This window comes from Odocoileus virginianus, unplaced genomic scaffold, assembly GCF_023699985.2.
Source record: "Odocoileus virginianus isolate 20LAN1187 ecotype Illinois unplaced genomic scaffold, Ovbor_1.2 Unplaced_Contig_29, whole genome shotgun sequence".
Lineage (NCBI taxonomy): Eukaryota > Metazoa > Chordata > Mammalia > Artiodactyla > Cervidae > Odocoileus > Odocoileus virginianus.
Genome location: NW_027224346.1, coordinates 364,626 through 392,162, shown reverse-complemented (window position 1 = coordinate 392,162; position 27,537 = coordinate 364,626). Strand labels below are relative to the sequence as shown.

General features: G+C 41.8%; 1 protein-coding gene across 1 annotated transcript; it reads left to right on the top strand.

The window, feature by feature from the left end:
- Window positions 1–487: 487 nt before the first annotated feature.
- MALSU1 (mitochondrial assembly of ribosomal large subunit 1) lies at window positions 488–27,368 on the top strand. Its single transcript, XM_020876478.2, has 4 exons — window positions 488–782; window positions 1,975–2,153; window positions 24,906–24,987; window positions 27,156–27,368. Exons 1-4 carry the CDS (start codon window positions 527–529, stop codon window positions 27,341–27,343), a joined length of 705 nt encoding a protein of 234 aa, XP_020732137.2. The 5' UTR covers window positions 488–526; the 3' UTR covers window positions 27,344–27,368.
- The last annotated feature ends 169 nt before the right edge of the window (window positions 27,369–27,537 follow it).

Below are 27,537 nucleotides of genomic sequence, written 5' to 3'. Positions count from 1 at the left end.
TATTATGTATGTTTAAGTGCCAATGTTGTTTGTCAAAAGCAAATCCAGGTGTTTGGTGGAAGACTGCTATTGAACATCAGTTACTATGGCTTAGTTAGTAATTAGAATAATTACCTGTGGTGAGAAAAATCACTCAAAATATTATTAAAGAAAAACCTACTCTGATGGATATGCATTACTGCAGATATTTATCGATGTGTTATACCTAAACGTAAAATTAGCTCTCAAGCTTGCAATCTTATATGTTTAGAAACAGAATCATTATAGCAAAAATGTAAATTACAAAGTCACTTCAAAAAATAATTAATATTTGCCTAAAACCTAAATTCTTCCGGGTCACTGTTGGGTTACCATCCTCTTCCCCTGCATAGTTTTCATACTCCGCCCACGGCCCACCTTCTGGCCACGCCCACGCTCCTGACGTCAAATTTCCGTGCCGAGCCGCATTGACCTAGCCAATCGAAAGCCGCACAGCTGCACGAGCCCCATTAAGCCCCGCCCCGTGAGTCGACGCAAGGCTATTACGATGGGGCCCGGCAGCTTTGTGGCGCTGCGGCTCTGGGCGCAGGTGTGCCGCAGGGCCGTTTTTCCCCGCGCTTGGCCCGCGGCTGGTGCCGGGGATCGGCTTCGGCTGCAGGCCGTGGGAACGCCTACGGCGAGGGCAACACTCAGCAGGGCCTGCCTGGTCCCGGACCGAGCGCGCGGCCTGCACGGCGGGCCAGGCCTGGAGGAGCAGGCGGAGGGGACAGCCGGCGAGGGACTCCCGGAGTCTGGCACCGCAGGTACGGTGATGGAGAGGGGAGGCGGGTCCTGCTGAGTTCTTCTTTCTGTATTTTTCTCGGGGTCACAAAACTTCTACAAAGCAGAACCGGAAGGGCCTACAAAGGTTGTTGGCACCAGCTTTGCATTTCACAGTGAGACCAAGAGATGAACTGAATCAGTCTCCGAAACCCCGGGCGTCCGTCTGAACAGCTACGCCGGACTCTTGGCATTACACCCTCAGCGTCCTCATCTCCCTTCACTCTCTTCCTAGGGTCCCGAGAAATGGACTTGTTAAGAGTGTTGGGGCGTGAGAATTCTGAGGAGGAGCTGGGGGCTGGGGTCTAAAGGGTGCAGTAAGAAGCGCTAATAGGAGATATGGCCAATTTAAGGGCCTCTGATTTGTGTAAGTTTTTAGCCGGTTGAGAGATGGTAAACAGATCACACCTGTGAAAATATGAGAGGGAGAGGTTAATATCTAGCGCCTTGGAAGTCAGCTTTAAAGCTTAAGAGAACCGTAAGTCCAGAAGCTATAATACATCACGGTGACAATCCGAGTATCTAAACCTCCGGGGGGCGGGGTGGGGGGGGGGAGACTTTCACAGATAACAGTTGTTACATAACCCAAATGGCATTGTAAGAAAAACTTGAGAGTTCAGGATGAGAACTGCTGTTAACTTCTAGCCCTCGATTTGGTAGATCTGGGGCCACACATAGTTGGCTACATCTGAGTTTCTCAGATGAAGGTTGTGGGCCAGGTACTACCCAAGAGCCCTTCCAGTTCCCAGTGCTAGTTCTGTGACCCTTTCTGGCTGGAATTCAGTTTAATATGTCCCAGGGTATTACCACCTCCCCAAATTGTGCTTCTGTTTTCCTCTCTTTGTGTAGCAGTTCTCTGCTTGAGCAGTGTTACTTGTTTCCTCAAGTACTGGAACAGAAGCGGTTATTGCTGGTGTATGGTACTACTTGCATTTGCTAATAGGAAAGGATGTGGTGGCTCTCTGTGACCTGAGCACATTCCCAGAAAAGTCGAGCAATGCTCTATGAAGCCAGAGCCCACATTCAACTTCCAGGAGGCAAAACATTTACAAAACATTTCAGATCTGAGCACTCTCCCAGAGAATCATTTTCGCTGTCAGCGGCCTGCATTTCTGAGTGCACATCATGTCTGTCTTCATTTAGCCACCTGACACAACCAAATATTTTGTGTTTCAGATCACGCTGGTCCCAAGTTTGACATCGATATGCTGGTTTCACTTCTGAGGCAAGAAAATGCAAGAGACATTTGTGTCATCAAAGTTCCTCCAGAAATGAAATATACAGATTACTTTGTGATTGGTAGTGGCACTTCCACTCGACACTTACATGCCATGGCCTACTACATCGTGAAAATGGTAGGATGCTTTCTTTTTCTTTAAAATCTTTAACTTAATGGAATGGTGTCAATGCATCAGACTGAAGAGCAGCGCTTGAAAACTAAACCCGTCACAGAGATTATATGAGAAACCCAGAATTGGCACAAGTTTTTTATGTTCTTTGATGGTGAAAAAGTTATGAGGACCAATATCTAGCCTTAGTGGGTCAGGCTATCTCATATTCTTGTCTCTGTGCCAAGTAACCTGAGGCAGACTAGAATACAGTATTACTGAAGGGTTTCTGGAGCAAAACTGCCCAGTTACCCACCAGCCCTATGTGATTGTGTAATTATAAATTAAAACTAAAAATTCAGTTCTTCAGCTGTACTAGCCACATTTCAGGTGCTTGGTGGCCACATGTGGCTTATTTGTACTGAATGGCGCAAATATAAAACATTTCCCCAGTTGCAGAAAGTTCTGTTGGATAGTGCTGGCCTAGAGTTTAATTCAAATGAAAAGATTTAGTCCTTGTCTTCTGAATTCACAAGTCTAGTTGAGGAAAGTAAAGGTAGTTCATTTTCCAACTAGACTGAATAGGAATCAGAATGAGGAAGAAAATATATTTGGAAGCTGATTCTGATACCACTCTAGAGGGAAACATACTTCTTTCACCCTGTTGAAAATTAGTCATGGAGGGGACAGTCAAGACCAAGAGAGGACCTGGGATTGCCTTAGAGAAGAGTGGCAAAATACGGAGCCTGAGAACAAAACCCTGGTGCAACAGGGGAGAACAAAGGAAGATTCTTAAAAATGGGGTAATTGGAGAGACAGAGAGAGCTAGGAGGCCATGGAGGAAAAAGGACCTTAGGGTCTCTGTCAGATGCAGTAGTAGAATAGAGTAAGACTTAGAAGTGACCATTGAACTTGGAGATGTAAAAAGAATGAGAGATTTTTCAGAGAAAGTTTCTGTGGAAGAGCAAGGGAGGGGAATAGAAATGAGTTTTACAGAAAGTTTAGGTGAGAAGGGAGAAAAGGGCAAAGTCAAGAAAGTTTTGTTGTTCTTGTTTATGGTAAAACGTATATAACACGAAACTTAACATTTTAGTCATTTTTAGGTGGGCAGTTAAGTGGCATTAGTTACATTCACATTGTTGTAGGAAGGTTACCACAATCCATCTCCAGAACATTTTTCATCTTGCAGAAAACTCTGGACACGTTAAACCAGAACTCCCCATTCTTCCTTCCCCTAGCCTCTGGCAGCACCATTCTGTTTTCCGTCTCTGAACTTGACTAATAAGTACCTCCTTGAGTGGAATCATACTTTTATCTGCCCTTTTGACTTACTTCATGTAGCATAATATTTTTCAAGGTTTTTCTGTGTTGTCGCATGTGTTAGAATGTTCTTCTTTTTAAGGCTGGATATTTATTTTAATGTATTAAATTAATGTACCATATTGTATCTTATCCACCCAAATGGTGGGCATTTGGGTTGCTTCTGCCTTCTGACTATTGTGAATAATGCTGCTATAAACATGAGTTCATGTCCCTGCTTTTAATTTCAGAAGTGAAATTGCCAGATCATGGTGATGCTATGTTTAATTTTATGAGGAACTATCATATTCTTTAACATAGTAGCTATACCACTTTATGTTCCCACCAGCAGTGCACAGGTGTTCAGATTTCTCACCACTTGTTATTTTCCGCTTTGTTGATAAATGAGTCTGAAAGTGTGAAAGTGTTAGTTGCTCAGTTGTGTCCAGCTCTTTTTGACCCTGTGGATTTTAGCCTGCCAGGCTCCTCTTTCCATGGGATTCTCCAGGAAAGAATCTTGGAATGGGTTGCCCTTACTTTCTCCAAGGGATCTTCCCTATCCAGGGATCGAACCTGGGTCTCCCGTATTGCAGGCAGATTCTTTACTGTCTGAGACAGTCTAAGGATCATGAAGTAGTACTCCTGATTTTGATTTACTTTTCCCTGATAATTAGTGAGGTTGAGCATCTTTTCACATGGTTGTGAGCCCATTTGCAGCACTTGAATACAGTCCTTTGTCCATGTTTTAATTTGTGTGTGTGTGTGTGTGTGTGTGTGTGTGCATGTGAAGTTGCGGGAGTTCTCTGCATATTCTGGATATAAACCCTATGTCATGTATGTGATTTGCAAATATTTTCTCCTGTTCTATAGGTTGCCTTGTTACTCTGATAGTGTCTTTTGATGCACAGAAGTTTTTAAATTTTTCTATCCTTGCCTTTGGTCTCATATCCAAGAAATAAATGCCAACTCCAGTGTCGTGAGGCTTTCCCCACCATGTTTTCTTTGTTTTGGCTGTGTTGCATTGCAGGTGGGATCTTAGTCCCCTGACCAGGGATCGAACTCACACCGCTTACCGTGAAAGCTTTGGGTCTTAACCACTGGACTGCCAGGGAAGTTCCTCCACTGTTTTCTTCTAAGGGTTGTATAGTTTTAGGTTTCATGTTGAAATCTTTGGTACATTTGAATTCGTTTTAGTAAACGGTGAATTCGTTTTAGTAAACGGTGTAAGATCTTGCATGTGGGTATATAGTTTTTCCAACACTATTTGTTGAAAGGACTGTCTTAACCCTGTTGAGTGGACTTGGCACCCTTGTTGAAAAAAACATTTGAACATATGGGCTCTTTATTGAATTGGCCTGTAAGTCTGTCTTGAACACTGTTTTGATGACTGTAGCTATGTAATAAGTTTTTTTTTTTTAAAGTTTTTAAATTAGGAAGCTTGAGATTTCAGCTGTGCTCTTGCCTTTTAAAATTGTTTGTGGCTATTTGGGGTCCCTTTAGATTACATATGCATTTTAGGGTAGATATTTCTGTTTCTACAAAAGAAAAAAAGTTGTGGGATTTATAGGGATTGATTGTATTGACTCTGTAGATGGACTTCACAATATTGTGTTCCAGTTCCTGGGTATAGGGTGTCTATTTGTTGGTGTCATCTTTGTGGTGTTGTGTAGTTTTCAGTGTACAAGTCTTGCTCCTTTGGTTATGTTTATTTCTAAGTATTTTATCCTTTTTTATTCTATTGCAAACGGGATTGTTTTCTTCATTTCCCTTTCAGGTTGCTTATTAAGTATACAGAAGCACAACTGATTTGGGGATGTTGATTTCATATCATGCAACTTTGCTGAATCCATTTTTTCTAACAGGTTTTTTTGGGTGCAGTCTTTATGGTTTTATGGTATAAGATCATGTCATCTGTAAACTGAGATAGTTTTATTTCTTCCTTTCCAGTTTGGTTACTTTTTTCTTTTCCCTTGCTCAAATTGCCATGGCTAAAACTTCCAGTCCTGTGTTGAATAGAAAGTGGCAGAAGAGGGCATTCTTGTCTTGTTCCTGATCTGAGAGGTAAAACTTTCAGTTTTTGTCATTGAGTTTGATGATACCTAATAGCTGTGGGCTTTTCATATGTGGCCTTTATTATCTTGAGGAGATTTTTTTAGTCTTTGTTGAGTTCTCCTCATGAAAGGGTACTGAGTTTTGTTAAATGGTTTTTCGGCATGTATTTGAGATGATTGTATGGTTTTTGTTCTTCATTTTGTTAATATGGTTTATTACATTGACTGACTTTCACGTGGAAACGTCCTTTCCAGAGATAAATCCCCTGTGGTCTTGGTGTGTTATTCTTTTAATGTGGTGTTGAATTTGGTTTGCTGGTGTATTGATCTGCAGTTTTTTCCTCCACCAGGTAAGCCCCACATACACATATATGCACTCTTTCCTAGGTCATTACAGAGTCTTGTGTGGCATTCCTGTGCTGTAAGTAGGCTGTTGCTGGTTATTTTATAGTGCTGTCTGTATGTCAGTCCCAGTCGCCTGATTTATCCCTCTCCCGTCCTCTTAATGATATTTTCATTTTTTCTTTAATTGGGGTATAATTGCTTTACAATGCTGTGTTGCTTTCTGTTGTACAACTAAGTGACTCAGTTATAAGAATACAACCCATCACCTCCCTCTCGACCCTCCATCCCACCCCCTAGGTCACCACAGAGCACTGAGATGAGCTCCCTGCACAGATGGGGCCTTCCCGCAGGTTCCCACTAGCTAGCTCTTTTACCCATGGTAGTGTATACATGTCAATCCCAATCTGCCAACTCGCCCCACCCCTGCTTCCCCCGCCCCATCCACCGTGTGTGCGCCCCTCTCTTCTCCACACCTCCGTCTCTGTTCCCGCCGGCAGATGGGCTCACCCGCATTCCACACGTGTGCCTTAACACACAGTACGTCTTCCTCTCTCCGACCTCCTGCACTCTGTACCGGAGACTCTAGGTCCGCCCCCCTCACGAGTGGTGGCCCGGCCTCGCCCCTCTTTGTGACTGAGTGACATCCCGTCGTGTGACTGCACCACATCTCAGTCCGTTCATTGTCGCTGAGCGTCCAGGCTTCTGGGTCCTGGCTGTTGTAAACAGTGCTGCAGTGAACACTGGGGTGCATGTGTCTTTTGAATTATGGTTTTACCAGGTTATGTGCCCAGTAGTGGAATTGCTGGGTCACACAGTAGTTCTAGTTTTAGTTTTTCAAGGAATTTCCATACTGTTCTCCAGAGTAGCTGTGTCAACTTAAATTCCCACCGACAGTGCAAGAAGGTACCCTTTTCTCCACACCCTCTTAGACATTAAATGCTTGTAGATTTTTTGATGATGGCCATTCGGAAGTGTGAGGTGATGCCTCGTTGTAAGTTTGACTTGCGTTTCTCTAATAATGAGTGAAGTTGAGCATCTCTTCATGTGTTCGTTGGCCATCTGCACGTTTTCTTTGGAGAAATGCCTGGTTAGGTCTTCTGCCATTTTTTGATTGGGTTGGTTTTTTTTTTTTTTCATATTGAACTGCATGAGCTACTTGTTTACTTGGGAGATTAATCCTTTGTCACTTGTGTCCTTTGCAAATATTTTCTCCCATTCTGAAGGTTGTCTTTTTGTCTTGTTTATGGTTTCCTTTGCTGTGCAAAAGCTTTTAAGTTTAATTAGATCCCATTGTCTTTATTTTTCTTTTCATTTTCATTACTCTAGGAGGTGGATCAAAAAAGATCTTGGCTATAATTTATTTAAAGTAGTGTTCTGCATAGTTTTCTTTTCTCTTTTTTCAGTTGGAGTATAATTGCTTTATTGTGTTGTGTTAGTTTCTGCTATCCAAAAAAGAGACTCAGCTCTACGTGTAACTGTATCTCCTTCCTCTTGAGCCTCCAGCCCACCCCTCTAGGTCACCACAGAGCACGGAGCTAAGTTCCCTGTGCCCTCAGCAACTTCCCAGTAGCTATCGGCTTTACATGGGGCAATGTATATATTTCAGTGCTACACTCTCAGTTCATCCCACTGTGATGAAGTGTGTCCCCATCCCCCACTGTGTTCACATGTCTTTTCTCTATATCTCTGTCTGTATTCCTGCCCTGCAAATAGGTTCATCAGTGCCATATTTCTGGATTCTAATTAGGCGTTAATATATGATACGATATTTTTCTCTCTCTGACTTATTCACTCTGTATGAGAGGCTCTAGATACAGTTCAACTGACTCAGTTCCTCCCTTTTTATGGCTCAGTAATATTCCACTGTATGTATGTACCACATCTTCCTATTCCATTCATCCGTTGTTGGACATCTAGATTGCTTCCATGACTGTCGTAAATAGTACAGCATTGAACATTGGGGTGCATGTGTTTTTTTCTTTTAATTTTGGTTTTCTCAGGTTATATGCCCAGTAAGGGATTCCTAGGGCAAATAGTAGTTCTGTTTTTAGATTTTTTTCGTCATTAATGATCTTCTGTTTATTTTTTAATGGGCGTGGTAGTAGTGGTGGTTTAGTCACTAAGTCATGTCTGACTCTTGTGACCCCATGGACTGTAGCCCGCCAGGCTCCTCTGTCCATGGGATTTTCCAGGCAAGAATACTGGAGTGGATTGCCATTTCCTTTTCCAGGGGATCTTCCCGACCCAGGAATTGAACCCAGGTCTCTGGCATTGCAGGCAAATTCTTTACCAACTGAGCTATGAGGGTATAATTGCTTTAAAATGATGTATTAATTTCTTCTGTCCAATAGTGAATCACCTGTATATACATATATCCCGTCCATTTGGGCCTCCCTCCCACCCCAGCCCCCTCCATCCTGCCCCTCTCCATCCCTCTGGGTAATCACAAAGCAGTGAACTGAACTCCCAGTGCTATGAGCAACTACCCACCAGCTATCTGTTTTACACATGGCAGTGTATTTATGCAATTCTACCCTCCCAATTAGTCTTACTCTCCCTGTCCCTTGTGTCCATACGTCCATTCTCTACTTCTGCAACTATTCATGACCTGCATATAAGTTCAACTGTATCATTTTTCTAGATTCCATGTATATGTGTTAACATATGAGACTCATTTTTTTCTTTCTGAGTTCACTCTATATGAAAGGTTGTTGCTGAACCATGAAAGACGCTGGGATTCTTGGCCTCCGGAGGAGAAGAATTCAATCCAGGGCCAGTGATGAGGCTTGATCACTCAGAGCTTTTGTGTCATAAAGTTTTATTAAAGTATAAAAGATAGAGAAAGCTTCTGACATAGACATCAGAAGGGGGCAGAAAGAGTGCCCCCCCTGCTAGTCTTTAGCTGGATGTTATATAGCTACTAGCAAGCTGTTAATTATAGAAAGGAGATGTCTCAAAACTCAGAGTGGCACCAGGCCCCTCACCCACAACATGCATTTTGAGATAACATTGGCACCAGGTGAGTCATCCCAGGCCATAAAATGATTGACATGAATCTTGAAGAAAGGCAGGTTTCCAAGTAAATATATAGTTTCATTAACATAGATTAGAAGAACAATGTATGAGTGAAACGTACAGGTTTGTCAAGTCCATTCTGAGTCTTAGGTGGAAGGACTTGAAGACAGAGTGTAGGGTAAATATGTAGTTCATTAACAGCTTAAACATTTCCATAAGAAAAATGCTTTGGTTAGCTCAAGGTTTGAGAAAAATTAAGTTCAGGTGGAACCAGGTATTGTCATGGCAACACAGAATTTTAAAAGAAAACTCTTTAAATTTATATAGAGAAGGGGAAAAAATATAACACGAGTAGTTTGTTTCCTCCTGCTGCTTAACAGAGAGAAAAAATGTCTGACACTTGCAACCTATTTCCTCCTGGACTTCCTGCCTGTTACCCTCCAAGAGTCAAGGGCCATCCACAGCACAACAGACGACCCCGTTTCTTGCCATTTTATGGCTGAATAATATTCCAGTGTATATATTACATTTTCTTAATCCATTCATCTGTTGCCAGACATCTAGGTTACTTCCATATCCTGGCCTTTGTAAATAGTGCTGCAGTGAACGTTGAGCTCCATGTGTCTTTTTTAAAAACAATTTTTATTTATTTATTTTTGGCTCTACTGGGTCTTTTTTGCTGCGTGAGCTTTTCTCTAGCTGTGGTGAGCGGGGCTACTCTCTAGTTGGGTTGCATGGGCTTCTCAGTGCGTTGGCTCCAGGGTCTGTGGGCTTCGAGCCTCAGTGGTTGCAGCATGTGGGCCCAGCAGTTGTGGTTCCCGGACCCCAGAGCACAGGCTCAGTTGTTCGGTGCACGGGCTTAGTCACGATGAAGTACCTGAGATCCTCCCAGACCAGGGATGGAACCCATGTCTCCTGCATTGGCAGGCAGATTCTTTACCACTGAGCCACCAGGGAAGCCTCATGTGTCTTTTAGTTTTTTCCCCCCAAGATTAATGATCTTTTTAAATTGGAATATAATTGCTTTACATTTTATGTAAGTTTCTGCTCACCAGCAAAGTGAATCACTTGTATATACACATATATTCTCTCCCTTTCGGCCTCCCTCACACTACCATTTCCCTCATCCCGCCACGGCGCTAGGCCATCACAAAGCACTGAGCTGAACTTCCCGTGCCTTCTAGCAGCGACCCTCCAGCTGCCTGTTTTACGTGTGGCACTGCTAGTCTTTCTGTGCGTCCCACCCTCCCCATCCACTGTGTCTACGTGTTGGGTGCTACTCCGTGACTATTCCTGCCTGCATATAGGTTCATCTGTACCTTATCTGTACAAATATTAATATACACTATTTGTTATTTTGTTCTGACTTCACTCTGTATGACAGACTCAGGGCTGTCCATGCCGCTACAGATGACCTAATTATCTTCCTTTTTATGGCTGAATAATATTCGCTTGTGTATATATACATACCACATCTTTATCCATTCATCTGTGGATGGGCATTTAGGTTGCTTCCATGTTCTGGATATTGTAAATAATGTGTTGAATATTGGGGTGTATATATCTTTTTGACTTAGTGGTTTTCTCAGATTATATACCTGGTAGTGGGATTGCTTGGGCATATGGTAGTTCTATTTTCAGATTTTTTTTTTTTAACCACATTAATGATCTTTAATTTTTTTATTTTCTAATTGGAGTACAATTGCTTTACAATGTTGTTAGTGTGTGCTGTCCAACAACGTGAATCACCTGTATGTGTACATACCCCTTTGGGGCTCCCGCCCACTGCCATGCCTCCACCCCATCACCCCTTTATGTCATCATAAAGCCCTGAGCTGGGCTGTCTGTGCTATGCAGGGGCTTCCCACTACCTGCCTGTTGTACTCAGCACACTATATATTTCAGCACTCGTCTTGCACATATGTTCATCTGTACCATTTTCCTAGATTCCATATATTTGTTAATATACAATATTTGATTTTCTCTTTCTAACTTACCTCACTCTGGATAACAGATTCTGGTTCCATCCACATCGTTACAAATGACCCAATTTCATTCTTTTTTATGGCTGAGTAATATTTCATTGTGTGTGTGTGTGTGTGTGTGTAAGCCACATCTGCTTTAGTTTGCGTCCGTGTCCTGGCTGTGGTGGATACTGTGGCAGTGAACATTGTGATGTGTGTGTCTTCTTGGTTTTCTCTGGGTATATACCCAGTAGTGGGGTCATGGGTTATGTGATAGTTCTATTTTTAGTTTTGTTTCATGAATAATGATCTTTTTAAATAATTTAATTGGAGTAAAATTGGTTTACATTGTTATGTAGTTTTTTTTGTACAACAGTATGAATAAGTTATAAGTATACACATATCCCTTCCCTCCCACCCCCCGCCCCAGCCGTCTGGGTCATCATAGAGCATCGAGCTGAATTTCCTGTGCTACACCGCAGCTTCCCACTACTTACTTATTTTATACATGGTGATGTTTATGTGGCAACGCTACTCTACCGATTTGTTTCACACTCCCCTTCCCTTGGGTTTACATGTCCATTCTCTACTTTTGCATCTCATTTCTGCCCTGCAGAAAGGATCATCTGTACCATTGCTCTGCATGCCATATCCGTATATTAGTATATGGTATTTGTTTTTCTGACTGGTCCATCCACATCACTACAAATGACCCAATATTGTTCCTTTTTAATGGCAGAATAATACTCCATTGTGTACACATATGTATATATATAGACATACACACGCACACATGCCCCACATCTTTTTTCGGGATGATTATCTATTTTTAAATGAAACAAAGATGAATATTTTTAATGATAAAAGGTACAATTCACAAAGAAGATAGACATCATAAACCATTAGACACCTAACAACAAAGAAACAAAGATACATAAAGCAAAAATCAGAAGAAATAGAAGGGAAAAGAAATTTATATATAGTCATAGTGAAATGTATTAATGTTTCTCTGAGAATATTTTATCAAGTGCAGAAAAAATAAGAATAGGAGCATCTTGAATGATGTCATTAATAATTTAAATATAATAGATTTCTATTTATATTAATTTATATTAATCTTATATCCTACACAAATATATTTAAAATTTTGTATCTCATACATAATTAGATCTCATATTAGATGTTCGTAGGACATTTAGAAAAATTGGCGAAAAGATAAACAGTACTAAATTTCAAAGAGTAGAATTCTTTTTTCCTTGTGATTCAGTTATACATATATTATTTTTGAAATTATTTTCCATTTTAGGTGATATATAGTTCTATATCGTGTACAGTAAACCTTTGTTGCTTTTTGAATATCTTTTTTTTTTAATTAGAAATCTAGCATTCTATTCATACTAAGTCAAACAAGTGGAATCAAAATGTAGATTTTGATTTGATAAATTTTTTAGTTAGGCAAAACTTGTAAGTTTTCTAAAATATATATAGTTATACATATTATCTATATATATATGTATACAAGGGCTTTTCTTCTATGCTTGATAAAGCCTTGAGAAAGAACATCTGTTTTGCATATAGGGTTATCTTTACGATCTTCTTAAATTCCATATATATGCGTTAGTATACTGTATTGGTGTTTATCTTTCTGGCTTACTTCACTCAGTATAATGGGTTCCAGTTTCATCCATCTCATTAGAACTGATTCAAATGAATTCTTTTTAATGGCTGAGTAATATTCCATAGTGTATATGTACCTCAGCTTCCTTATCCATTCGTCTGCTGATGGGCATCTAGGTTGCTTCCATGTCCTGGCTATTATAAACAGTGCTGTGATGAACATTGGGGTGCTTGTGTCTCTTTCAGATCTGGTTTCGGTGTGTATGCCCAGGAGTGGGATTGCTGGGTCATATGGCAGTTCTATTTCCAGTTTTTTAAGGAATCTCCACACTGTTCTCCATAGTGGCTGTACTAGTTTGCATTCCCACCAACAGTGTAAGAGGGTTCCCTTTTCTCCACACCCTCTCCAGCATTTATTGCTTGTAGACTTTTGGATAGCAGCCATCCTGACTGGCGTGTAATGGTACCTCATTGAAGTTTTGATTTGCCTTTCTCTGATAATGAGTGATGTTGAGCATCTTTTCATGTGTTTGTTAGCCATCTGTATGTCTTTGGAGAAATGTCTGTTTAGTTCTTTGGCCCATTTTTGGATTGGGTCATTTATTTTTCTGGAATTGAGCTGCAGGAGTTGCTTCTTCATTTGCTATTATTTTCTCCCATTCTGAAGCCTTTCTTTTCCACCTTGCTTATAGTTTCCTTTGCTGTGCAAAAGCTTTTACGTTTAATTAGGTCCCATTTGTTTATTTTTGCTTTTATGTTCCAATACTCTGGGAGGTGGGTCACAGAGGATCTTGCTGTGATTTATGTCAGAGAGTGTTTTGCCTATGTTCTCCTCTAGGAGTTTTATAGTTTATGGTCTTACATTTAGATCTTTAATCCATTTTGAGTTTATTTTTGTGTATGGTGTTAGAAAGTGTTCTAGTTTCATTCTTTTACAAGTGGTTGACCAGTTTTCCCAGCACCACTTGTTAAAGAGGTTGTCTTTTTTTCATTGTATATTCTTGCCTCCTTTGTCGAAGATAAGGTGTCCATAGGTACATGGATTTATCTCTGGATGAAACACTGATGAAGGAAAACTATAGAACTGTGATTCTTCTTGCTTCTTCTGTCTGCCCTCTGGTGGAGGAGGCCAAGGCTTGTGTAAGCTTCCTGATGGGAGGGACTGGTGGGGAAAAACTGGGTCTTGCTCTGGTGGGCAAAGCCTTGCTCAGATCCAACTATCTGCTGGTGGATGGGGTTGCACTCTCTCCCTGATACCTTTTTGGCCTGAGGCACCCCAGCCCTGAGATCTATGGACTCTGGTAGGGTTAATGGTGACCCCCAAGAGGGTTTATTTACTCCAGGGGGGACCTTTCCAGACAGCTGCTGTCAGTGCTCCTGTCCCTGTGGTGAGCCCCTGCCAACCCACGCCTCCACAGGAGACCCTCCAACACTAGCAGGTAGTTTTGGTTCAGTCTCCTGTGGGTCACTGCTCCTTTCCTCTGAGTCTTGGTTCACAAAGGTTTTGTTTGTGCTTTCTAAGACTGGAGTCTCTTTTCCCGCCTAGTCCTGTGGAAGTCTTGTAATTGAATCCCTTTGGCTTTCCAGTGAAATTACCTGGAAATTCCCAGGCCCTCTGTCGGATGCCCAGGCTGGGAAGCCTGACATGTGGTTTAGAACCCTCACCACAGTGGGAGAACTTCTTTGGTATTATTCTTCTCCAGTTTGTGGGTTATGCATCTGGCAGGTATGGGATTTTATTTTATCGTGATTGTGCCTCTCCTACCGTCTTGCTGTGGCTTCTTCTTTGTCTTTGGACTTGGGGTATCTTTTTTTGGTGGGTTCCAGCATCCTCCTGTCGATGGTTGTTCAACAGCTAGTTGTGATTTTGGTGCTCTCACAGGAGGAGATGAGTGCACGTCCTTCTACTCCACCATCTTGAATCCAAAGCCTACCACACCTTCTTAAGCCATTCATCTGTTTATGGACCTCTAGGTTGCTTCCATATCCTGGGTTTTGTAAATAGTCCTGCATTGAACATTGGGGTCAGTGTGTCTTGTTGAATTGTGGTCTTCTTAGGTTATATGCCCAGTAGTGGGATTGCTGGGTCATATGATAGTTTTTAGGGGATTTTTTTTTTTCATGAAGAGTGGTATTTTATTTAATTTTTAAAATATATTTTAGTTGGAGTAGAATTGGTTTAGATTGTTGTGTTAGTTTTCGATGTATGGCACTCTGAATGACTTACAAATATACATATATTGCCTCGAGTGTCGCACCCACTCCATTGCTGAGTCCCTCGCCTCTGCATCATCACAGAACTTGAAGCAGAGCAGTCTGTTTTACACATGGCAGTATGTATATGTCAACGCTAGTCTCCCAAATCATCCCACCCTTGTCTTTCTCCTTGTCCACATGTCCCTTCTCTATGTCTGCCTCGCTATTCCTGCCCAGCAAATAAGTTCATCTGTACCATTTTTATATATTACTTATATATATGTTAATGCATGATACTTGTTTTTCTCACTTCATTCTGTATGACAAACTCTGGGTCCATCCACATCACTGCACATGCCCGTTTTGTTCCTTTCTGTGGCTGAGTAACACACCATTGTGTGGGCTTTCCTGGTGACTCAGTTGGTAAAGAAACTGCCTGCAGTGCAGGAGACCCGGGTTCAATCCCTGGGTCCAGAAGATCCCCCTGGAGAAGGAAATGGCAACCCACTCCAGTGTTCTTGCCTGGAGAACCCCATGGAGAGAGGAGCCTGGTGGGCTGCAGCCCATGGGGTCACAAGAGGTGGACACAACTGAGTGACCAAACCCCCACCACCAATACACCGTTGTATGTACGTACCACATTTCTTAATCCACTTACCTGTGGATGGACATCTAGATTGCTTCCATGTCCTGGACATTGTAAGTACTGCTGCATTGAACATTGGGGTGCATGTGTCTTTTTGAATTAGTTTTCTTAGGATACATGCCCAGTGAGGGATTCCTAGAGCATATGGTACTTCTATTTTTGGTTAGTTTTATTTGTCCAGCATTATTGATCTTTTAAAAATTCTTTTATTTTAAAACTGGACTACAATTGCTTTACATTGTTGTGTTATTTTTTGCTGTCCAACAGAGTGAATCAGGTATATGTATACATATATATATCAGGTATATATATATATATATATAATCAGGTATATATATACATACATACCCTACCTTGTGCATTTTCCCCACTGCCACCCCCTCTGTCCCATCCCTTTAGGTCATCACAAGGCAGTGAGCTGAAGTGCCATATAGCAACCTCCCACACATGTCACTGTATATATGACAACGCTACTCTCCTTAAGTGGACGTACCCATCCCTTTCCATGCGTCCATGTGACGTTCTCCACTTAAGCAAATCCATTCATGACCTGTATGTAAGTTCATCTGTATCATTTTTTAGATTCCATACACGTGTTAATATATGATACTTGATTTCTGAGTTACTTCACTCTGTGTGACAGACCCTAAGTCCATCCACAGCAAACTACAGGTTACCCAGTTTCCTTCCTTTGGGGGCTGAGTAATACTCCATTATATAAATCTACCACATCTTCTTAACCATTTGTCTGTGGATGGACATTTAGGTTGCTTCCATGTCCCGACCATTGTGAATAGTGCTGCTTTTCTTTTTTTTTTTTAATTGGAGTAAACTTGATTTTGAGTGTTATTTTCTGCTGTAAGACAATGTGACTGAATTATACACATACCCCCTTCCTCTTGAGCCTCCCTTGCACACAGCCCTTTCCCCATCCTGCCAGTCTGGGGTGTCACTGAACCTTCAGCTGAGCTCCCTCTGCCATGCAGCTGCTTCCCTCCCTGTATTTTACACATGGTAGTGTATGTGGCAGTGCTGCCGTTTGTTTGTCCCACCTTCCCCTTCCCTGTGTCTGCATATTTGTTCTCTGCTTCTGCATCTCTGTTTTCCCCCTGCAAATAGGTTCATCTGTTCCAGTGTTCTAGATTCCATATATTTGTGTTAATGTGTGTTACTGGATTTTCCTTTCTGACTGACTTCACTCTGTTTGAGAGTCTAGTCTACATCACTACAAGTAGCACAGTTCTGTTCCTTTTAATGGCTGAGTAATATTCCATTGTATGCATCCCACATCTTTATCCATTTACTGTGGGTAGACCTTTAGGTTGCTTCCATTTCCTGACTTTTGTAATTAGTTCTGCAGTGAGTGTTGGGATGCCTGTGCCTTGCTGAATGATGGTTTTCTCAGGGAATATACCAGTAGTGGATTGCTGTGATATAGTAGTTCCATTTTTAATCTTTTTTCAAGATTAGTGATCTTTTATTTCTTTACATGTTAACTGGAGTATAATTGCTTTACAATATTGTGTTAGTTTCTAGTGTTCAAAATAAAAAGAATCAGCTATTTGTATACATCTATTCCTTTTGTGAGCCTCCCTGCACCCCAGCCCATGTCGTCCCACGGTTGTCGTCACAGAAGACCAAGCTGAGCTCCCAGGGGTGCACAGCAGCACCCGCCAGCTGTCTGTTGATGTTTCACTCGGGGCCGTGTACATGTGGCGAAGCTCCTCTCCCAGGGCGTCCTCTGCTCCCCTTCCCTTATGTCCATATGTCCGTTCTCTACTTCTGTGTGTCTATTCCTGCCTTGCACGTCATTTCATCTGTACCGTTTTTCTAGATTCCGTATATTTGTGATAATATATCATATACGTTTTTCTCTTTGAGTTTTCTCTGTATGACAGAGTCAGGGAACATCCACAGCTCTACAAATGGCCCAGTTTCATTCCTTTTTATGGCTGAATAATGTTCCATTGTATGTATGTACCACATCTTCTTTATCCATTCATCTGTTAATGGACATCTAGGTTGCTTCCATGTCCTGGATATTGTAAATAGTGCTGCATTGAACATTGGGGTGTATATGCCCTTTTGAATTATTGTTTTCTCAGATTTTATGCCCAGAAATGTGATTGCTGGGGCTTATGGTAGTTCTTTTTAATTTCTTTTTAAGATTACTGACCTGTTTTCAGTTTTTTTAATTTGAATTTTTAACTGACTCTAATTGATTTAGAATGTTTTGTTAGTTTATGTTGTCCCAACAGAATGATCAGCTACATTTATACATAATCCCCTCCATTTGTGACTCCCTCCCGCCCCTAACCTCCTTTACCCCACCCCTCCAGGAAATCATGAAGCACCAAGCTGAGGTCTCTAGCTCTATAGCAACTTCCCACTTACTAGGGAAGTAAGTATCACTGCCATTTTTCACATGGCAGTGTATATATGCAAGGCTGCTCTCTCGATTGTTCTTACCCTCCCCTTCATTCATGTCCAGATGTCTATTCTCTACTTTTGCAACTCTTTTCATGACCTGCATATGTTTATATGTCTAATTTTTCTAGATTCCATGTATGTGTTAATATACAGTATTTGGTTTTCTGATTTATTACTTCACTCTGTACAGCAGACTCTAGTTCCATCCGTATCTATGAATGACCCAATTTCCTTCCTTTGTATGGCTAATATTCCAGTGTATATATGTACCACATCTTCTCAACCATTCATCTGTGGATGGACATTGAAGTCGCGTCCTTGTCCTGGCGTTTGTGAATAGTGCTGCAGTGAAGATTGTGGTGCGTGTGTCTTTCTCAATTATGGTTTTCTCTGGGTGTATACACAGTGCAATTGCTGATTCATGTGAAAGTTCTGTTTTTAGGTTTTTTCATGAATAATGGCTGTTTTTTAAAAATTTATATTTAATTGGCGTATAATGGATTCAGTGTTGTGGTCGTTTCTGCTCTGCAGCGGTGTGAAGGAGATATCAGTGTACGCATGTCCCCTCCCTCTTCGGCCTCCCTCCCACCCCCACCAAATCACACCATCTGAGTCTTCACAGAGCCCGGAGCTGAGCGCCCTGTGATAGAGCAGCTCCCAGGAGCTATGTATTTTACAGATGGTAGTGAATACATGGCAACGCCACTCCATCAGTTCATCCCACCTTGCCCTTCCCCCATGTCCACATGTTTGTTCTCTGCTTCTGCATCTCTGGTTTTGCCCTGCAGATAGGTTCATCTGTACCAGTTTTCTGGATTCCGTGTATATGTGTTAATATACGATATTTGATTTTCTGGTTTGACTTACTTTCCTCTGTATGACAGACTCTAGGTGCACCCATATTGCTACTTTATGGCTAAATAATATTTCATTGTATTTTCCATATCTTATCCACTTATCTGTGGATGGAAATTTAGGTTGCTTATATATCCTGGCTGTTGTAAACAGTGCTGCGGTAAACATTTGGGTGTGTATATATCTTGGTGAATTATGGTTTTCTCATCCCCACTAGTGGGATTGCTGGGGCAGACAGCATTAACAGTATGAAATTTTAATTTTATTAACATACAGTATTAACTTCTAATTTTTTAGGATTATTAATGTTATTTATTGCTTTAAATTTATTTTTCATTGGAGTATAATTGCTTTACACTATTGTTTGTGCCGTCCAACTAAGTGAGTTAGCTATATGTATACATGTATCGTCTCCTTTGTATTTCCCTCCCACTGCTATTTCCTCCCATCCCACCCTCTGTGTTCTTCACTCATCTGGACAGACATACCTTCTGTGTCTTGACTTTGTAAGTAGTGCTGCAGTGAACAGTAGGGTGCATGTGTCTTTTTGGATTATCATTCTCAGTGTATCCCCAAGAGCGGAATCTCTGAGTCATGTGCTAATTCTGCTCCCCTCATAGCTCAGTTGGTAAAGAATCTGCCTGCAATGCAGCAGACCCAGGTTTGATTCCTGGGTCGGGAAGATTCCCTGGAGAAGGAAATGGCAACCCACTCCAGTATTCTTGCCTGGAGAATCCCCATGGACAGAGGAGCCCGGGATTGCAAAGAGTCAGACACAACTTAGAGACTAAACCAAGTGCTATTTCTTAGTTTTCTTTTTCACAATTAATGATCATTTTTAGTAAATTTATTTTTAATGGGAATATAATTGCTTTACAATATTGTTAGTTTCTGCTGTCCCAGAAAGAGAATCAGCTGCATATCTCCCCCTTTTCCGAGCCTCCCGCCACTCCACCCAGCCAGTCCCACTTCTGCAGGTCGTCACAGAGCACCGCTCTGAGCTCCCTGTCCCCACAGCAGCGTCCCACTAGCTTGCTGCTTTATACACGGCGGTGTGTGTATGTCAGCACTGCTGCTGCTGCTAAGTCGCTTCGGTCGTGTCCGACTCTGTGCGACCCCATGGACTGCAGCCCACCAGGCTCCTCCGTCCCTGGGATTTTCCAGGCAAGAGTACTGGCGTGGGGTGCCATTGCCTTCTCCACTGACTCAGTTTGCCTCAGGCTCCTCTTTAGCCATGTCCACACGTCTCTTCTCTATTTCTGCGGCTCTATTCATGTCCTGCAGATAGCTTCATCTGTACCATTTTTCTAGCTTCTATACATGTGTATTAATATATGATATTTGATTCTCTTTCTGACATACTTCACTCTGTATGACAGATCTCAGTACATACACATCACTACAAATGACCCAGTTTAGTTCCTTTTATCTCTGAATCATGTTCCATTGTATATGTATGTCCCGCATCTTATCCATTTATGTGTGGGCGGGCATGGCGTTGTTTCCGTGTCCCGGCTGTTGTAAATAGTGCTGCAGTGGACATGTGGTGGTGTGTCTTTTTGGATTTTGGTTTTATGTTTATACCCAGCGGTGTGATTGCTGGGCTGTATGATAGATCTTTTTTTGGTGAGTAATGGTGATCAGAATGTTTGGTTTACATGGTTGTGTTAGTTTCCGCTATACAGCACTGTGAGTGAGTTATATGTGTACACACATACCCTCCGTCTCCAGCCTCCCTCCCACGCCGCCCTTTCCCCATCCTGCCCCTCTGGGTCACCACAGAACACAAGCTGAGCTCTCTGCGCTACACGGCAGCCTCTTACTAGCTGCGTGTTTTACATCCAGAGGTGTATATATGGCACCACTCTTCCCGACTCATCCCACCCTCCTCTTCGCCCGCTTCTTCTCTACTTCTGCTTATCTGTTTTTGCTTTGTAAATCAGTGCATCTGTACCATTTTTCTAGATTCCATGTGTTACTATATGTATTTTTCTGACTAAAGTCACTCTGTATGATAGACTCTAAGTCCGTACCACTAGAAATGACCCAGTTAAATATTTTTTATGCTGAGCAGTGTTACTCATCTCACCCTCCCCTTTCCCTGTGTTCAGGTCTTCTGTACGTTTGCTTCTCTATTCCTGTCCAAACAAGTTCATTCGTACCATTTTTCTGGATTCCATATATGTATGTTACTATATGATGTTTTTTTGATTTATTGCTGTGTGACTCTAGTCCATGCAGATTTACTACAGATGGCCCAAGTTCATTCTGTTTTATGGTTCAGTGGTGTCCCTTTGTATACATGTTCCAGGTCTTCTTTATCCAGAGGTTGCTTCCATCTCCTGGCTGTTGTAAATAGTGCTAAAAAGAACACTTAGATGGGTGTTTAATGTTGATTATGGTTTTTCAGAGTATATACCCAGTAGTGCAACTGCTGGGTTATATGTTAGTTGCATTTGTCATGTTTTTCAAGATTACCAATCTTTTATTTTTTTAATTCATTTTTATTGGAAGTGAAGTTGCTTTACAGTGTTGTTAGCTCTTCTGTCCAACAAAGTGACTCCCCTATAATTATATACAGCCCTCCCTTTGTGCCCCCGTCCCCCCACCCCTCCCCCGGGTCATCGTGGAGCGCTGAGCCGAGCTTCCTGTGCTGTGCGGGAACTTTCTGGTAGCTGTTTACACATGGCAGTGTGTATGTGACAGTGCTGCTCGCTCAGTTGGCCCCATCCTCCTTTTCTCTTGTGTCCACATGTCTGTTCTCTGCTTCTGCATCTGTTTTTGCCCTGCAAATAGGTTCATCTGTATCAGTTTTCAGATTCCATGTATGTGTGTTAATATATGACATCTGATTTTCTTTTTTTTACTTCACTCTGTAAGACAGACTCTAGGCCCATCCTATCACCGCAGATAGCACAATTTCATTGCTTTTATTGTTAAAAATACTCTATCGTTTCCACTATTCCAAATTTTCAACATCTTATCATCTATGGATGGACATTTAGGTACATCCCACGTCTTGGCTGTTGTAAATAGTGCTGCAGTGAACACTGGGGTGCATGTGTCTTCTTGATTTATCATTTTCTCAGGGTATATCCCTAATAACGGGATTTCTGAATCATATATTTCTATTTTTAGTTTTCTTTTTCATGATAAATGATCTTTTAAAATTTATTTTTAATTGGAGTATATATGCTTTACAATATTGTAAAGCTGACCCAGAAGGAGAATCATCTACATGTGTACACATATCCCGTTTTTGAGACTCCCACCCCAGTCCCACCCCCCAGGTCACCACAGCACTGCGCTGAGCTCCGCGCCGCACGGCAGCTTCCCGCCAGCGCTTTTACACGTGGCGGTGTGTGTGTCAATACTGCCTCCAGTCTGTCCCCCTGCTCCTTCCCTGTGTCCACACATCCATTCTCTGCTTCTGTGCCTCTATTTTTACCTTATAAGTAGGTTCACCTGTACCATTGTTCTCGATTCCATGTATATGTGCTAAGGTATGATACTCACTTTTCTCTTTCCTACTTATATCACTCTGACGCTCCAGTTCCATCCATGTCACTACAAATGACTCAATCTTGTCCACTTTATTAGTGAGTAATATTCCTTTGTATATATGTACCACATTGTCTTACCCATTCATCTCTGGATGGACATTTAGGTTGCTTCCATGTCCTGGATATTTTAGTGGTGCAGCAGTGAGCAATGGGGTTGCTTGTGTCTTGTTGAATTATGGTTGCTCAGATTACATTCCCAGTGGGATTGCTGGGTTGTGCGGTAGTACCATGTTTAATTTTTTTCTTTATTACGGACCATTTTATAATTATTTTTTAATTGAACTATAATTGCTTTTCAATATTGTGTTTCTGCTGTCCAACAGAGTGAATCAGCTGTATGTATACATATATCCTCTCCCTTGATGCCTCCCGGCGACCACCACCCCATCTGCCCCCCCGCCAGTCATCACAGAGCACCAGACAAGCTCCGCGCCTCGCAGCTTCCCACAGCTCACTGTTCACACAACGGTTGTGGGGGGGGCAGCATTACGCTCCCAGTTCATCTCAGCCTCCTCTCTCCCTGTGTCCACACGTCCCTTCTCTTCTGCGACTGTCACATCCTGCATATAGGTTCTTCTGTACCATTTTTCTAGATTCTATGCATGTGTTAATATACCGTATTTGATTCTCTTAATGACATACTTCACTCTGTATGCCAGATTCTTAGTACATCCATCCACATCACTACAAATGACCCAGTTTATCATTGAATGATATTCCATTGTATGTAAGGACCACATCTTATTATCCATTCATCTGTGGATAAAAATCTAGTTGCTTCCATGTCCTGGCTGTTGTAAATAGTGCTGCAGTGAACAGTGGGGTATGTGTGTTTTTGAACTGTGGTTTTCTCTAGGTGATGATGTAAGATCTGTATTGTGATTGCTGGGTCACATGGTAGTTTTTTCTCCCCCATAGATAATGGTGATCAGAGAATATTTTACATTGTTGTTAGTTTCTGCTATACAGCCCTGTGAATGAGTTGTAAGTATACATGTATCCTCTCCCGCCTCCCTCCCATGCGCACCTTTCCCCATCACCCCTCTGGGCCACTGCAGAACATGAGCTGAGCTGTCTGTACTGCAGCTGCTTCCTAGCTGTGTATTCTACACATGCCAGTATATATTAGCAATTCTGCTCTCTCAGTTCACCCCACCCTCCTCTGCGCCTGTGTCCACCTGTCGTTCTCTACTTCTGCTTATCTGTTTCTGCCCTGGAAGTCAGTTCATCTGTACCATTTTTCCCGATTCCATATTTTATGTCTTCCCTGGTGATTCAGTTCGTAAAGAGTCCGCCTTCAATGAAGGAGACCTGGATTCAGTCCCCGGGTCAGGAAGATCCCCTGAAGGAAATGACAACCCACTCCAGTACTCTCGCCTGGAGAATCCACGGACAGAGGAGCCTGGTGGGCTGCAGTCCATGGGGTCACAGAGCCGGATACGATTGAGTGACTAGCACTTTTACTAGAAATAGCCCAGTTTTGTTCCTTTTTATGGCTGAGTTATGTTATTCATCCCATCCTCCCCTCTCCCTGCGTCCACATGCCTTTTCTGCACGTCTGCTCTTCTATTCCTGTCCTGCAAATTGCTTCATCTGTACCATTTTTCTAGATTTCATGTATATGTTATTTTTCTGATCATTGCTGTGTGACACTATAGTCTATCCACACTTACTAAAATGACCCAAGTTCGTTCTTTTTTATGGTTCAGTGATATTCCATTGTATACATGTACCACATCTTCTTTATCCATAGGTTGTTTCTATCTCCTGGCTATTTATTGTAAATAGTGCTGCCATGAACATTTGAGTGGGTTTTTCTTGTTAATTACAGTTTTCTCAGGGTATATACCCAAAATTAGGATTGCTGGGTTACACATCTAATTGTTTTCAAGATTACTGATCTTCTGTTTTAAAATTCATTTTTATTTGGAGTATAATTGCTTTATAGTGTTGTTAGCTCCTGTGTCCAACAAAGTGACTCCCCCATGTGTGTACATGTAGCCTCTCCCACCACCATTTCCCCTATCCCACGCCTCTAGGACATCAGAAAACACCAAACTCTGCTCCCCATGCTGTGTGGCTGCTTCCTGCTAGCTGTCTGTTCACACATGGCAGTTTGTATATGGCGGTGCTACTGTGCCAATCCGTTTTAGCCTTCTGTTTCCCTGCATCCACTTGTTTGTTCTCTACATCTGCTGCTTTATCCTTTCCCTGCAAATAGGCTCATCTGTACTTTTCTATATAATATAGAATATAAAATATTAACGTTAATACATGATGTTTTTCTCTTTCTGTTTTCACTCTTATTAACAGACTCTAGGTTCATCCACATCACTACAAATGACCCAGTTTCGTTCCTTTTTATGGCTGAGTAATATTCTATTGTATATATGTACTGCATCTCATTCATTTGTCTGTGGGTGGACATACAGGTTGCTTTCATCTCCTGGGTATTGTAAATAGTGCTTTATTAAATATGGGGTGTATATGAATAGCCTGAGCCCTGAAACAGGAAGAAGCATCTGTCTCCCCTGAGGGTGAAGGGAAGCTGGTGAGAACTGGATATTGAATTTAGGCTTGTCTACCTCAGAGGCACTTTGGTTGCCTGTCACAATGGTTTGGGCTTCAGGAGAGAGCTGCAGGATGTGGGTAGGATTTAAGGGGGGAGCTGTTATTAAGGGGTTTGGCATAGCTGTGAGGAATGAATAAGCATGTTCCCAAATAAGTCCAAGACTCCTCAGTAAGAACAGACTTCCCCTAACCTCTTCCCCTTTAACATGTGACCTGGCTTTTTACAGTACAAACACCTGAAATGTAAAAGTGAGCCTCACGTAAAGATCGAAGGGCAGGACACTGATGACTGGCTCTGTGTGGACTTCGGTAAGTTACTTTAGCACATTCTACAGGTAAATAATTGATAATGCACTAATCGCAAAAGGATCAAGGTCTGGATGTTTTTCTGCAAAAAGTTTTTGATAGTTGTTTGAAGTTTTCTTTGGTTTTTAACCCACTCACTCGGTCTTTTTCACATATGAAGTCCTCATCTCACCTAGTGTGTATTAAGTAGCCACACAGGTTAGAAAGCTGATGGAGAACAGGATGAATAACATCGGAGAGATCCCCAGTGGGGTAGAAGGCTCCTTGGTGTACATAGAACCTTGGCCTTAAGTAACTCCCATAAGTTGAAGGGCGTCCTAGACACAGGGAATGATAAGAAAAGCAGACTGGAATTCTGAGAAGACCTAACAGATTTGAGAATTAATATATACATAGTTTCAAAGTAACTCCCCAGAATGTACTTAATACAAAGGTAAAAACAGTACCTGTAGAACTATGCAGGCTCTGAAATCTTATCTTGTGAGCTGAAAGAGTTATTCAGGGGTTGATAAAACAGTTTGCTCCTCAGCAAGAGCAGCAGCAACATCAAGCAGCATTTTTGTACCAGGTTCCCCGAACAGCACAGCACCGGATGGCACCTGCACACGGAGTTGAGAGATGAACCCCGAGATTAGTGTGCCCATATCTTTTGTGTGGGCAGGAAGCAGGCCTGCAGTTACTCTGGGCGAAAACATCAGGGCTTCTCAGCCATGTCACTGTTAGCACTTTGGGTGGGGAGGATTACTCTGCGCATTGTAGGAGGTTTGGCAGCACCCTTTCTCCTCTCTGCACCTTGTAAAGGTGACAATTAAAAATGTCCTGACGGATGCTCACTATTAGAGGGATGCAGCTCAAAACTACAATGAGGTGTCACCTCACACAGGTCAGAATGGCCATCAAAAAGGCTACAAACAATAAATGCTGGAGAAGGTGTGGAGAAAAGGGAATGCTCTTGCACTGTTGGTGGGAATGTAAGTTGATACAGCCACTATGGAAGATGGTATGGAGATTCCTTAAAAAACTAGGAATAAAACCACCATATGACCCAGCAATCCCACTCCTAAGCATATACCCTGAGGAAGCCAAAATTAAAAAGACACGTTTCCCATTGTTCATTGCAGCACCATTTATAATAGCTAGAACATGGAAGCAGCCTAGATGTCCATCAACAGATGAATGGATAAAGAAATTGTGATACATACACACAGTGAAGTATTAGCCATAAAAAAGAACGCCTTAAAGTCAGTTCTAATGAGGTGGATGAACCTAGAACCTATTATACAGAGTGAAGTGAGTCAGAAAGAGAAAGATAAATATCGTATTCTAATGCATATATATGGAATCTAGGAAAATGGTACTGAAGAATTTACTTACAGGGCAGCAGTGGAGAAACAGACATAGAGAATAGACTTGTGGACATGGGGAGAGGGGAGGAGAGGGTGAGATGTATGGAAAGAGTAACATGGAAACTTACATTACCACACGTAAAATAGATAGCCGTGGGAATTTGCTGCATGGCTCAGGAAACTCAAACGAGCTCTGTTTCAACCTAGAGGGGTGGGGTGGAGCGGGGGACGGTAGGGAAGTTCAAAAGGGAGGGGATATATGTATACCTATGGCTGAGTCATGTTGAAGTTTGAAGAATACAAAATTCTGTAAAGCAATTACCCTTCAATAAAAAAATAGATGAAATTAAATAAATAAATAAATAAATGTCCCTGATTGAGAGCCACTGTTGTAAGCAAACTTTCTCTTTGTTCCGGAAGGAGACAGTATTTCTAAGAATATTTGCCAGCATCCTTAAAAGTACAGTCCAGGATAAAACTCTGCCGTTTTGCTCACAGGCTGTGCAGAATTACAGTACTTTTGGATTGTCTACCAGGAGAAACCTGATAGACCCCACCTCTGGTTGTGTAGGTTATCCACAAGCAGTGTTACATACTGACGTTACATAGCATGTGTCTGATGCACTGAGAGAAGCGCAGCATCACTTCTGCAGTATTTTTGCTAGATGGTGTCCACAATTTACATTCCTAGTAAGTTCTCAGGTAATGCTGATCTGGGGTTCACACTTTGAGAACCACTGCTCTGTCACAGATTTGTGAGTTTCACAGAAGGATGAAAGTAAATGAACTGCTTCTTCACTTGTGATTTTTATCTGTCCTCGGTAGGCAGCATGGTGATTCATTTGATGCTTCCAGAAACCAGAGAAACCTATGAATTAGAAAAATTATGGACCCTACGTTCTTACGATGACCAGTTAGCTCAGATAGCACCTGAGACCTTACCTGAAGACTTCATTCTTGGAATAGAAGATGACACTTCATCTCTGACTCCTGTGGAGTTTAAATATGAATAAAATGAACTGCTTTAGTCATTTCAAATTTGGATTGAGTCACTTCTTTTAACCTAGTTGGTTGTTATGAAAACAGGTATTCTCTTTGGGTTCTAATCCTGACACATGGAAATTGTAGGTAAGTGAGCTTATTTTCATACCATGGATCATTACATTCAAATTAAATATATTGTTGTTATTTTTGAGACTCCAGCAGA